Below are 13,393 nucleotides of genomic sequence, written 5' to 3'. Positions count from 1 at the left end.
AACCTATTCTCCAAAGCACCTGAAGGGAGGGCAAGAAACAATGGATGGAAACTAAAAAGGGAACAAGGAACCTAGAACTAAGGAGACATTTCCTGACACTTAGAACAATTAATCAGGGGAACAACTTGCCTCCAGAAGTTGTGAAGGCTCCAACACGGAGGTCTTTAAGAAGATGTAGGATAATCATTTGTCTGAAATGGTATATGGTTTTCTATCTGAGCAGGGGGTTGGATTAAGAGACCTCCAAGGTCCCTTCCAACTCTTTTATTCTGTTATTTAAAGCATCCACCTGTTCCCAATAGCCCGAGGTCATTGTATTACTATCACACCAGTGTTTCTTAAAGTGTCAAGATGCTGTTTCAAACTGAAAGCTATCAACTCTCCTTGTACCTCATGATGTCATACAGGAGGAGTCGATGAGATGTCTGCTTTCTGGATCCAGTGGGAGCAAAGTTGTTCTGGCCTAGGCTTCCCCAGCAGCACAAAGCCAAGTCCTCATCCCCATAAACCCCTTTTATTTAATTTACAGTGAATTCCTCTCCAGCAAAGTCTTTCCTCTCCCACAGTCTTTCAAGGTAGTTCACAATTACCAACCTTTATCAGGCTTGGAAGGTGGCCAGGCCGATATCTTTCAGATGCCGCAATACTTGGCAAGAATACAGGAATGAACTAATTGTCTCCTGCAAACACCCTTCCCCTTTTGCTCCTCTTTTACTCCCTTTGGGAGGGGCCATTCACCATCCACCTGTGGCCTTACTCCCAAGTTGACACTTATTCCTCAGTTGTTCCCTTTGTCTGGCAACTCTGCGCCTGCGCACACTGGGAACAGGCTCCCACTGTTCGTCTGTCTCACTGATGTCTGACTCTGAAGGCAGCTGATAACTGTCAGATGGCCATCTCTGCCTCCAACATAGAGCCCTCATCAGAGCCTTCCCCAGACTCCAGGACTGGCCCATGTTCCTCCCCAACCTCCTCACTGTCCGAATTTGCTGCCAGCTCTGCTGGCCGCTGGCTGCTGGTAGGCCACAACAAAAGTTTTCAATTTTTTCCTTTACAGTAGGTCAGGGGTGTCCAAACTTGGCAACTTTAAGACTTGTGGACTTCAACTCCCAGAATTCCCCAGCCAGCTCTGCTGGAAGTTGAAGTCCACAAGTCTTAAAGTTGCCAAGTTTGGACACCCCTGCAGTAGGTGATGCCTCCTTTATGCACTGTCTAAATAGAGTTGTTTCTTCTGACTCTTCTTTTTCATATTTTGTCCTCTTGTATTTTTACTTCTTTTGCATCTACAGCTGAACCTCTCTTAAATAATATTTAAATTCTTAAATGTATTTATTTTCACTGGAATCTGTCTTCCTGAACTTAATTTTATACCATGTTTGGAACAAGACAGTGAACAAGCTATGCTTTCTTCTACATTACAGTCTTTAAGTCAGTTCTAAAACTGGAGTAATTATCTCCAGAGGGGTGATTGGGACATATCTTGGGAGTAATGGAGCTGTTTGCAATTGATTGTTTGTGATTTAAAAATCCAGTTTGGAAATGATGTTGCTGAAAAGCTTCTTGCAAACAAGAGAGTCTGTATTTTTCTTTTGCGTTTGTTTGCGTGAGGGCAGTAATGGTATTATTCATGGCCAGGAAAAGAGGTCATCGGGTTAAACAATTTAAGAACAATTTAAGGTATTTGATTGTTACTATCATCCTGCTCCCTATAATAGGAAGTTAGCACCTATCCCTCTCCTAGAAGAATGAAATATTCTAGGAAATATTAAAAAGGCAGAATACTATATTTCCCTGGATGAGAAATGGAGAAACATATTTTTTAGGCAGGAAGCAGACTCACTCTTAATAGCCACCACCCTCCTCAATAGCCAACAGCAGATGTCAGCACTTAAGAGTTAAAGAGATAGCTAGGTCTATTCATAAGCAAATGCCCTCACCCAAGATCCAACCAAGGTAGGATTAGCCCTCTACCCATCAGTGGTGGGATTCAATTTTTTTAAAACTATCGGTTCTGTGGGAATGGCTTTGTGGCATGGCAGGGGAAGGATACTGCAAAATCCCCATTCCCTCCCCACTCTCAAAATTTCCGATACCGGTTCTCCAGAACCTGTCAGGACTGGCTGAATACCATCTCTGCTACACATCTAGCAACAGAACTAACCACATGGCACCTGAGGAGATTACATCACCCAGAAAGATTCAACCAAGATTGGGACTCAAGACGCTACAAAGGGCATGGCCCCATAAGACAACTAATCAGAATAGTTTCTTACACAGGAACTGGAAGCTCCAAGGCAGGGCCCAAAAGAGGGTATAAATCTGCCTATCTCTCCCACCTATGTACTTTTTCTTTGCCCACAACCAAAAAAACCCATCTGGTCCTGTCTATCATGAAACCATCTTTCCAAGCAGTCTCCATGCTTCCCAGGGTCTTTCTCCCCACTTGGAACTGAACCCAGATGGACATTTCTTTCAACAGCATCATACTGAGATGTTAGACCATCAATCTCAGTCTCTCTCCCTGGAGAACTTCGCTTCTTCCAGCTTCTTCAAATCCTAGACAACTGGATACAGTATTTAAGACAGAGTCTCCCTGATGAGTGCAAAGTACATCTAGTTCCATCTAGTTCTGCATCCTCTGTGTCAATTTAATAAACTCTGACTCCACTTTTTCATCCATGTCAGTAATGAAAAGATTGACGGGAATTGGGCTGAGTACACTGAAGCCTACCTGATGTGCCACTCTAATTTGTTGGAAAACTGGTGATGACTATGCTTTGAGTAGTGGTTTCAAGCCACCTATGGACCTACTTACTCCATCCAGCCTTCATGTAATCAGATTGCTAACTAGAATGTTGTATGATGGTCTGTTATTTGCTTTGCTCCCTATTACTGAGGCTTTTCTGAATAAGGAAATGGTGTTACTTCAATGAATCCAGAAGATCTGGAAGTCAAAAATTCAGAATTAAACAGCTGGGTTTTGAAAATGAGAACAAGAAATCTGCAACCCACTAAACTAGGCAGTTGTTTATCCCTCTCAAGGGCCTTATTTATAGAGTTCCAGAATTTTTGGCGCTCATCACAGGAGACCCGGAATGACCCTTTGCTATTATTGGGGGAAATTGATTCTTTTCTACCCCACTTTTCTGCTTCTTGAATCACAAGCAATAAGATCAACCAGTTCCTTTTCTTCTTCTTTGGCCCTGCAATAGAAATATCAGTAGAACTACTCATAGGCTTAAAGCCAAAAGTGGTGTTTAATGCCTTGAAAAGCAATATGCATTGAGTATGTGTATGTATTTATTCATTAAACAGCTCATGAATATGAATTTGAGAATATAGTTCTGGCAGCTGCAGGGTTATAGCACTATTTAATGCCCAATAGTTCCTACAGCATGTTAGATTTAGATAGGATGATTTAATGCTGTTTCTACCAAATTTAAATTAAGCACATAGGAACGGGACAATTTTTATTATGGTAGGTCTGGGCAGGTGAAAAGAAAATGTTCAGCATTTCTGTCATTTCCTTTCCTCTCCTCTCCTCCTCTCCCTTCCCCTCTCCTCTCCTCTCCTCCTCCTCTCCTCCTCCTCTCCTCCTCCTCCTCCTCCTCCTCCTCCTCCTCCTCCTCCTCCTCCTCCTCCTCCTCCTCCTCCTCTCCTCTCCCATTCCCTCTCCTCTCCTCCCGTCCCCATTCTCCTCTCCTCCCCTCTCCTCTCCTCCTCCTCTCCTCCTCCTCTCCTCCCCATCTACTCTTCTTCTCCTCTCCTCTCCCCTCCCTTCTCCTTCTCCTCCCCTCCCTTCTCCTTCTCCTCCCCTCCCTTCTCCTCCACGCCAATCTCTTGCTGTTTTTCTCTCAATAGAAATCAGACAGAACAAAACCCTACAGAGAAGAACATGCATTCACGTGTTTGTTGATAGGATTCTGATTTGAGCTTTGTTCTCACCATGGAGATCTCAAGCTCATCAGTCAGAGAGGAATGAGCAGGATAATTCTCACGGAAGCAGATTGTACGTTCCACATCCCGCTGAAGAATAAACTATGGACTTCATAACGCAAAGTAGACCCTGAAAGTTATGTGAATCTACAACGGATAATCAAGGTTTTCTGATTCACATTGGTCTATCAGCAGCAACACTTAAACTAGATTTTACTTATTAAATTTATTTATTAATTAAATTTGTTTACCACCAATCTTACCATGATGATACCTAAATAAGGTTGTTAAGAAGTCTAGTTATAGGAAAACCAGAAGTGGGGTTAGGGCGATCTTCCATATTAAAATGTTTCTTTCAACCTTAGAAGATATCTAAATCTTTTATATCAATTAAATAAAATTAATTAACTGAATGACTTATCCTGGCTCAGGGAGCAAAATGCTAAATATTTTTGTGGGACATGGACACAAGACATTGCTTCTACCATATCCCAGCTGGCGCAGCTGACAGCCATCTTAAGTTCCTGCAGGTTAGAAGTGGTGTTTTCCTTATTCTTACAATACAAAACATCCCATCTATGGCATCTCAGGAATGAATCAAAGGATGAGATGATTGAGCTTCACTTAGCCTGGTCCTTCTGCTATGGGAACATCTCTTTCCCCATCCAATGATTGGACATTGCACAATTCATGTTATTCTCCCCATCACTGGATTATCAGTTTCCCATAAAATCGACCGATTTGTCAGAATGAGTCCTGTTTGTGTGCATCATCTTATGTATGTGAATGTTTGTCTGACAGCAAAATTGCACGGGAGATATAAAAATGAAGGACTCCCTGCAGATTTTACTCCACTAGAGTGGTTCTCATCGCTGTTTCACTATTTCACCATTGAAATAGTGTTGTCTGAACACATTTCCACAGTTTCCATAGAGTGCTGTTACCTTCCCACCAAAGTGGTACCTATTTATCTACTCACATTTGCATGCTTTCAAACCAAGTTGGCAGGAGCTGGGGCAAGAATGGGAGCTCACCCTGTCACATGGAGTTCAGGTCTTGAACCTGGGCTACTGGCTTTCCAGCTGACAAATGGGACCTAAATACACAAAAATTTGGAATGGAGGAGGAAAGAGGGTCTTTGCTGATCAAAAATAATTAATTGAGGAAACTGGAGAGAGAGAGAGAGAGAGAGAGAGAGAGAGAGAGAGAGAGAGGGAGGGAGGGAGGGAGGGAGGAAGGAAACAACAGTCCTGAGGCATAATAGCACAGAAAAATAGCCTTTTCTGCTTTATATTTCAAATCACAGTTCATTCAGATTGGGGGGAGAGTTGGGGTTGATATGGGTGTATTGATCTTCTGTAATAAGACTATCAATCTATTGGAAGATCAATATTATGCCAGAAAAAGACCCCCACAATGAATGATGAAAAATGAAGGCTAAATAAGTGAATATTAAAACAAATTAAAGCTTGGCACACATGCCAACCGGCTGCCACCAATCATTGCCCTGAAACCATGCTGCCTTAAATTGTATGAGGACAGCATCACTGCCCATTGTTGAAACACCATAAAGATTGGGTGGGGGCAGTGCAACTTATTTCCCAACTCAAGGACGGCTGGAAAATACATTAATGTGATTGTGGGGAAGAGACTGAGGTCATTGGGTCCTAACAAAAAATGTTGGGACTCAAGCTTCCTTAGTGTTAACACTGGTTAGCTTTACTTGGCCTAGTGTGTAATGCAATCCAGCTTGTTTGGTTAGAGTCTACATCAAGATATGGTACCTCCCAGGGAGTGTGGTTAGGGGGATTGTGTAATTGCAGCTGTTGCAATGGCAGAAATTTTTTCTGCAAGTCCCCCCCCCCCTTTCAGTTGAATGGAAGAAAATATGCTTTTAAGAAAAGAAATGAATTTTGAAAGAACGTTCTTGAACAGAGCAGGATGTTCTTGCCTTTATTCAAGGACAACACAACTGAAAAATGTGTTTGAGTGTCCTTTCTTCCATTGTATTATAAGCAGCTTCTCTTTGGGTTAAATGGTAAGGGATTTATGCTTCCATTAAATCCTAAGAGAAATCAGCATGATGACCCAACTCCTCTGGGGGGTTTTAAGCAGTGGTGTGACCAGTAAGTATGAAGTCAGATTTCTGTCCTTGAGCAATAACTGGATAATTTTTCTTTCCCCTGGATAAATTCAGAGAAATGCTCTCTTCCCCAGCCCACACATCTGGTGGAGAATTTGGAAACGCCATTTGGATCCAGTTCTAAATTTGTCTGCCTCGCTCAGCCAAATTTTAATTGCATCTTTCCACAGTCAAGTTTGCAAAGTTGCCTTTGGTTAGTCAGACCCTACAGTCAACGCTGGGTATTAAATTGAGTTAACTCATCTCTGCCCTCTGAAGCCAAAAGGCAGAGGACGTGGTGCGTTTACAGAGCCCTTTACCAAGCCAGATGTTGTGACAAAATACAAAAGAAAATCAGCACAGCAACAAAAGTCTTCTGGAACACTCATAAAAAGTCAACAAGTGGATATGGCCACTTACCAGAAGGCAATACAACAGATGGTAGCTGCTAGTTGATCCTGGCTGATCTCAGAAAAAAACTAAGTGGAACCAGATCTTCTTAGCCATTGAAAGACCCACATCATTGCAAGAGAACATCAGGAAATCTTCAGAATGAAAGAAAGATCAGAAGATTGAAAGAATCCTAGCTTTTTAAAAAATTGAGAGGTTTTTTTGTAGACTATCAATCTACGGGCATGCTTTGTCTTGCTTGGGATGCAGTGGGAACAAGCGGATGTCTTTCCAAACAAAAGCAAAAAACATTAAGTTGTAAACATCAACCATTTTTATTTTTGAAGACATCCAGGTGATGTTGGGTGCAAATGTTTTGCTGTCCAGATATTTATTTCATTTTTAAATATTAAAAATATGAATTGTAATCTAAAAGATTGACCAACAAGCTTAGCTTGTGCCTTACTGCTGCCCATGAACACCATGTTGGATAGTTCAATGTCAACATTTTCTGGATTGCTGGATCAAACTGGATACTCACAAATTTAATAGTACTACTTTAGACTCTTGAAAACTCCCCTGGTCACCATCATTGATGTGCTTTGCTCCTTTAAGTGTAAAAGTAAGGTGAAGCTACACAGATTTTGTCAATCCATCAGTGACACATTTTTGTTATTAGTTTTGGAGAACTAGTCAGTTACAAAGTGAATATGAATGAGTAGTATGAAGTATCTATCTATCTATCATCTATCTATCTATCTATCTATCTATCTATCTATCTATCTATCTATCTATCTATCTATCATCTATCTATCTATCTATCATCTATCTATCTATCTATCATCTATCTATCTATCATCTATCTATCTATCTATCTATCTATCTATCTATCTATCTATCATCTATCTATCTATCTATCTATCTATCTATCTATCTATCTATCATCTATCTATCTATCTATCTATCTATCTATCATCTATCTATCTATCTATCTATCTATCTATCTATCTATCTATCTATCTATCTATCTATCTATCTGATAACTCTGGGTGTGTTCTTTAAAGTTTGTAGTTGTATCGAAGAGTTTCCAGTCTCCAAATATACTCATTCCATTTTCTTTTTCTATGGGCAGATCCCTTCTCGAGTATTGGGTTCAATTCTGGACACCATACTTTAAGAAAGATTCAGAGAAACTGAAAGATATTTGGAGAAAGTGATCAGAGTTATTCAAAAATGATCAAAGTTATTAATTAATTAATTGATATTTCATATTTCTCAACTTCCCGTCTCTCTCTGAGAGGAACTCTGGGTGGTAAAGAGATGGAAAGACCATAATCATGAGACTTGAAACAAGAACAATGAGAAGAAATTGGACAGTGCTGTTTAAATACCTAAAAGTATATTACAGAAAGGTCAAGACTTGTTCTCCACCATTCCTGGATAATGGATAGAGAGGATCATGGATTTAAGTTACAGGAAAGCAGATTCTGATTGAATGTTGGGGAAAATATTCTTTACCAAAAAAAGCAGTTGAACAGTGGCACCAATTACCCCAGAAGGTGGATTTCTTTTTTTCCTGAATATTTTAAAGGGTATCTGAACTTGGATTTAAAAAAGAAAAGAAAATGTCAGGTAATGAGTATTTAATAGCTGCCAGCTGATGTAAGGTTGTAAGCTGTAAACTGTAAGCTGATGCAATAAGAATGATTTTTTAAGACTCTGGTAGGGTCCACACAAGTCATTTACCTTTTTAAGAGGTGGCCATTAGAGGGCGTTTCTCTCATCATGTATCTTATTTCTCTCCTTGTGTTTGTAGCTGAGTGGTAAGGGATTTATCTCCACATATATGTCTGTATATATTTGTATATAAACCACTATTAATTGTATAAAAGTTCTGTGTGCTGTGTGCTGTGTTTTGCTCTGGGGTTTATCTTCTAATAATAGCCACGCTGCCAAAACTCTGACAGAAAAACAGTTTCCTTTTAATAAAATTGGTTTGATGCTATCAGATGCCTGATTTTTGACTAATGCAGTTCTTCTCAGTGGTGGGATTCAAAATCTTTTCCTACGGGTTCTATGAGAGCGTTCTTTGCGTGCTGTGCTCACACAGCATTCAAAGACTGCCCTCGGTGTCAAAGCTGGTAAGCTGAGTTGTGTTTTAGCTCACCTGAGGTGCGGCAATCCGCTTTGCTGTGTGAATCAGCTGAGCTAAAAAAAGAAGGGAATATAGGGCAGGGAATGACAGGGGCGGAAGGGTGGGGCCAGCCAGAGGTGTTACTTGCTGTTTCTCTGAAAATTTCTGCTGCCGGTTAGCCTGAACCAGTCCAAACTGTCTGAATACCACCTCTGTAGTTTTTCTTCTAAAATTTGATTCTGGATGTCTGCTCAGAACAGGAGTTGGGCTTGAAGGTCTCCATGGTTCCTTCCAATTCTGTTTCTTTGATTTGACAATGCAAATGTGAAACAGCCATTGGTCAAGATCAGTGTTTTCCTTGGCACAATCTGAATGGGAAATGAAAGATTCAGGACAATGTCTCCCAACTTTGACAATTTCAAGGAGACCGAACTTCAACTCCCAGAATTCCACAATCAGCAGAGACATTGAGAATACTAGGGGTAGAAGTCCACTCACCTAGAACTTACTAGATTGGGAATGATTGGCCCAGAGGTTCTCAGTCAGCTAACATAGATCACCTTTTCTTTTTCTTCTTCTTCAAAGCTCCACTATTTCCTCCACTAATTGTGATGTTCAAGCTTGTTTTCATTTAATTATTGGAAGTGGGGAAGGGAGAAGAACAGCTGTGAACAGAGACAGCAAGTTTCTTTAAAATAAAAGAAGAACACTTGTTAAAACAAACATCAGTCTCACTTTGAAGGATAAATGGGTCCATGAAAAGAGAATGGTTTACTATGCTATAAAAATATCATTTAGTAAAATCATGGATAGATTCATTAGCAAGGAAAGTAGAGAGACAGAAAAAAGGGGATATATCTATCTCAGTGTGTGATTTGGAAAGTTTCCACGTCTCAGAGTTGTTATCAGGGTATAATGATAACGATTTAATAAGATTCTCTCCCAGGGCCTTTAGATTAGTAAATGTGGTAAGTACAAATAACTGGGTCTTTTTTTAAAATAAAAAAACTATCTCCTTGAGGTCAAGCTGACCTTCTGATGGCTTCATGAATTCATTTGGATAGTTTTTGCAATAGAATGCAAATGGTTTGAGGGATGTGGTGGCTCAGTGACTAAGACGCTGAGCTTGTCAATCAGAAAGGTAGGCAATTTGGCAGTTTGAATCCCTAGCACCGTGTAATGGAGTGAGCTCCCATTTCTTGTTCCACCTTCTACCAACCTTGCAGTTCGAAAGCATGTAAAAATGTTCCGTGCGTCTTTGGTGTTTAGTCATGCCGGCCACATGACCACAGAGACGTCTTCGGACAGAGCTGTCTCTGAGTGAGGCTAATAACCTTTTGTTCCCAAATTGCTCCTTGCATAGGGATTGGATTTTGCATTGGCAGCACAAACACCCAGGCAGGCACTGTTGTGGCCCGCCAGTGGCCAGCACAGCTGGCAGCAGAGTCACACAGTGAGGTGGTTGGGGAGGAACATGGGCCAGTCCTGGAGTCTGGGGAAGGCTCGGACGAGGGCTCTATGTTGGAGGCAGAGATGGGGCCAAGGCAGTCTGGCAGTTCTCAGCTGTCTTTGGAGCTAGACAGCAGTGAGGTAGAGGAACAGCTGGAGCCTGTTCCCAGTATGTACCTGTGCAGAGCTTCCAGAAGAAAAGAACAGCTAAGAAATCAGGGTCGACTTGGGAGTAAAGCCACAGGTGGGGAGTGAATGGCCCCTCCCATAGGAAATAAAAGGGGAGAGAAAGGGCTTTTGCAGGAAACAATTTGCTCATTCATTTCAGGAGTGTGAAGATCTATCCGTGAATCTCAGAGACTCTCTGCCCAGTCTTTCCTTGCACAGCCCTGCATTTGGAAAATATTTAGATAGTAGCTTTCCAAGCTAGATAAGGCTGTGGTCATAAATTCACCTTTGAATGACTGTTTACCAAGCCTTGGCTGAATGTGAAGGGGAGGAATTCACATTCGTTTAATAAAAGGGGCTTTGTCAGGACTAGGAATCTGCTTTGTGCTTTTTGGCGAAGCCTAGGTCAGGACAGGCACAAAAAGAGTGCTTGGGCTGATAGAACTATATATTTAATTCAAAGTAATTATCCCAGCAGGAGTGTCCACAGCATACAGTCAAAAAAAATCAAGGTGGTGGAGTTTTGATTGCCATTGTCTTGATTTTTCTTTTTTTAAAAAAACATACCCTGCAGAAATCTGCCTATCTAAATATGTTGTAGATTCTAGTCTAGTCTGTACTTAATTGTGTGACTGAACAAATATTTCATGGTAGCCTTTTCTTTGTAGGGAGAAAGGAATTCATGGTGATCTGGGACCTCCATACATCTGGATTGAGCTTCACGGAGGAGCTTGAGTGTCATCATCACAACAGCAACAGTTTCCCATAAGCCTCCAGTTAAATGACATAATGAAGATTTTAATTTAAATGCATTATCGTATAGGAATATAGATGCTTAAAAATCCAAATAGCATTGGAAACCATTGTGAACAATTCGCTTCTCACACAGAAACATTCGTTTCTTTTTGTCTATTTGCTTTCAAAATTCAGATTCTCTTTAGAACATCTAGCAAAGGAAGATCTCCTGAGGCAGGCCTGTCCCAGGGTTAAACAGTTCTTATCGTTCAGGCGTTTTTCCCGATGCCCAACTGAAATGTACTTCCTTGTAAATAAATCATTGTTTCCTGTCCTGTTCTTATGAATAAGTAGCTGATAACCCCGCGTTGCCTGGGTGTTTATTTATCCTAATCCATACATCGGACCTCAAAAATAATTCCGGACCAAATGGAATTTCTAATGTTGGATTTTCCTCCTTACCAGAGGAAGCTCCCTTGCGGAGTACTGTGAAGCCATTACCATGACAACTCCACTGCGTTGTACAATAGAAGCCATTTTAAAGCAGTACGGTAGAAGCCACAACAGGCTGTATTTTAATAGAACACACATCCCGAAGGGCGTTAGGGGTGTCTTACCCCCCACAGTATTTGTTTCCAGAGAGTAAGTCATCTGTGTACCAAGTTTGGTTGAAATTGCTCGAGGGGTTCCAGAGTTATGCTGGAACCTAAACACAGCCATTTTTATGTCTATAGATAATGAATAATTCTATCCATCTTTTACATGGCGGTCATTCAGATAAGATTACTTCCACTTGTTCATGGAGCATTCAAAAGTTAGAGTGGCATGGGGATTACGACTTGTTTCAAAGTTACATCAGTTGCAGCATTTCACATGATTGTGATTTGGTGTCTGGCAACCACCTCACAATTGCAACATTGCAGTGTCCCACAGTCACCTTGGTCACCACTTGGGAAATTTTCCATGCCAGCTTCCCATAAGCAAAGTCAATGAGAAAGTCTGTGGGAGGTCCACACAGTAAGTGGTTCCTGCAAGTTGCTCCTGCCACTTTTTCTCCCAAAGAGTCCCTGGGTGATAGGAGGATCCTGCATGCCGTAATGCCTCTCTATTCTCCATAGAGCCCACCTGTCAGCCCTGAAGCCATATAGGAGCATCTTCAGGGCTGCCACAGTGAGGCCGGTTGGAGCTGTGGGAAAAGGAGGGGGGCACAGAGGTAGATGGGGATTTGTAGCCAAAATAAAATTCTTTCTCCTGTGAACCAAGGACGTTCCCACCAGATGTTGGGGAGGTGTGGACTGACACCAACTGGAGTTGGGATGGTGACCTGATTGGCTCATGTGACAGGTATGGGCAGTGGGGGAAAGAATTTTGGGTTTTGATTTGGGTGGGGAAAACCTCAGGTCTTTCAAAGTCGGGGTTTCACCATCTGACATGCCTAATAAACTCATGCTTTGAGGGAACCCCAGACTTCAGAGTTTTGATTGAATTGGGTCTGTTACATCAAACTCTGACACCCACACCTTTACACCCACTTGTAACTGCCTCTGAAGGCCATTTGCTGAGAAATAGTGAACTTACCTGTGCAGTTGTTGGCCGTTCTGAGAACAGACTGCAGGACTACTTGGGCAATTGATCTGGACTGGTAAAGTATTGCTTATATTCTTCTGAAGACAATTCAAGTTTCTGCAAACTTTTGTTCTCCAGAATAAACTCATCTGATGCCTCCAACCCTCTGGTGGGATTCACATTTTTTTTACTACTGGTTCTGTGGGCATGGCTTGGTGGGTGTGGCATGGTGGGATACTGTAAAATCTCCATTCCTACCTCACTCCAGGGGCAGGATACTATAAAATTCCCAATTCCTCCTGATCAGCTGGGACTCAGGAGGCAGAGAATAGATGGGGACAGGCCCAGTCAGAGGTGGTATTTACCGGTTCTCCGAACTACTCAAAATTTCTGCTAGCGGTTCTCCAGAACTGGTCAGAACCTACTGAATACCACCTCTGCTTCTCCCGCTATGCTTTGCTATGTCAATATCTTTATTAAGCCTGTGTGCCCAGAACTGGACACATTGTTCTGAATGTAGTCTAATGAAGAATGGAGCGGAACAATTATTTCTCTCTGATTTACATATCAATGACCTATCTTTCACTGTATTATTTCACAGCAGTCTTCCATACTTCTATTAAATCCCAAGAAATGATATAATGAGAGAATTCATTTTAGACTTTTCAATGGTGACTTGATTGCCATCACTAAGGGAAGCCCTGTCTTTGAGAAAGTCTCTTTTTCCTGGAAAAAAAGTCAGAATAATTGCCTATTCAATTTGTCTGCTGATGAATTTGGTGAAGAATTCCAGAAGGCAATTTGTGCTCTGCTTTATATGTATGGAGTAGGATTTAGGGACTTCCCTGCACAAAGAGTGTTTCTGAGTAGAGTTGGACTTAGTATGTTGACTT

At 41.4% G+C, this 13,393-nt stretch overlaps 1 protein-coding gene across 3 annotated transcripts in view; it reads left to right on the top strand.

Moving 5' to 3' along the window:
• Window positions 1–11,211, top strand: part of TMEM212 (transmembrane protein 212) — a 41,935-nt gene extending 30,724 nt beyond the window's left edge. For all 3 annotated transcript variants that reach the window (XM_081955219.1, XM_081955220.1, XM_081955218.1), the window contains exon 4: window positions 10,868–11,211. In XM_081955219.1, coding sequence (XP_081811345.1) covers window positions 10,868–10,888 — 21 coding nt within the window. In that variant the 3' untranslated portion in view covers window positions 10,889–11,211. The remainder of the gene's footprint in view (window positions 1–10,867) is intronic.
• The last annotated feature ends 2,182 nt before the right edge of the window (window positions 11,212–13,393 follow it).

The sequence above is a fragment of the Natrix helvetica genome, assembly GCF_964273705.1.
Source record: "Natrix helvetica genome assembly, chromosome: 5".
NCBI lineage: Eukaryota > Metazoa > Chordata > Lepidosauria > Squamata > Natricidae > Natrix > Natrix helvetica.
The sequence above is the reverse complement of the archived record's forward strand: the minus strand, read 5'-3'. Positions and strand labels throughout refer to the sequence as shown.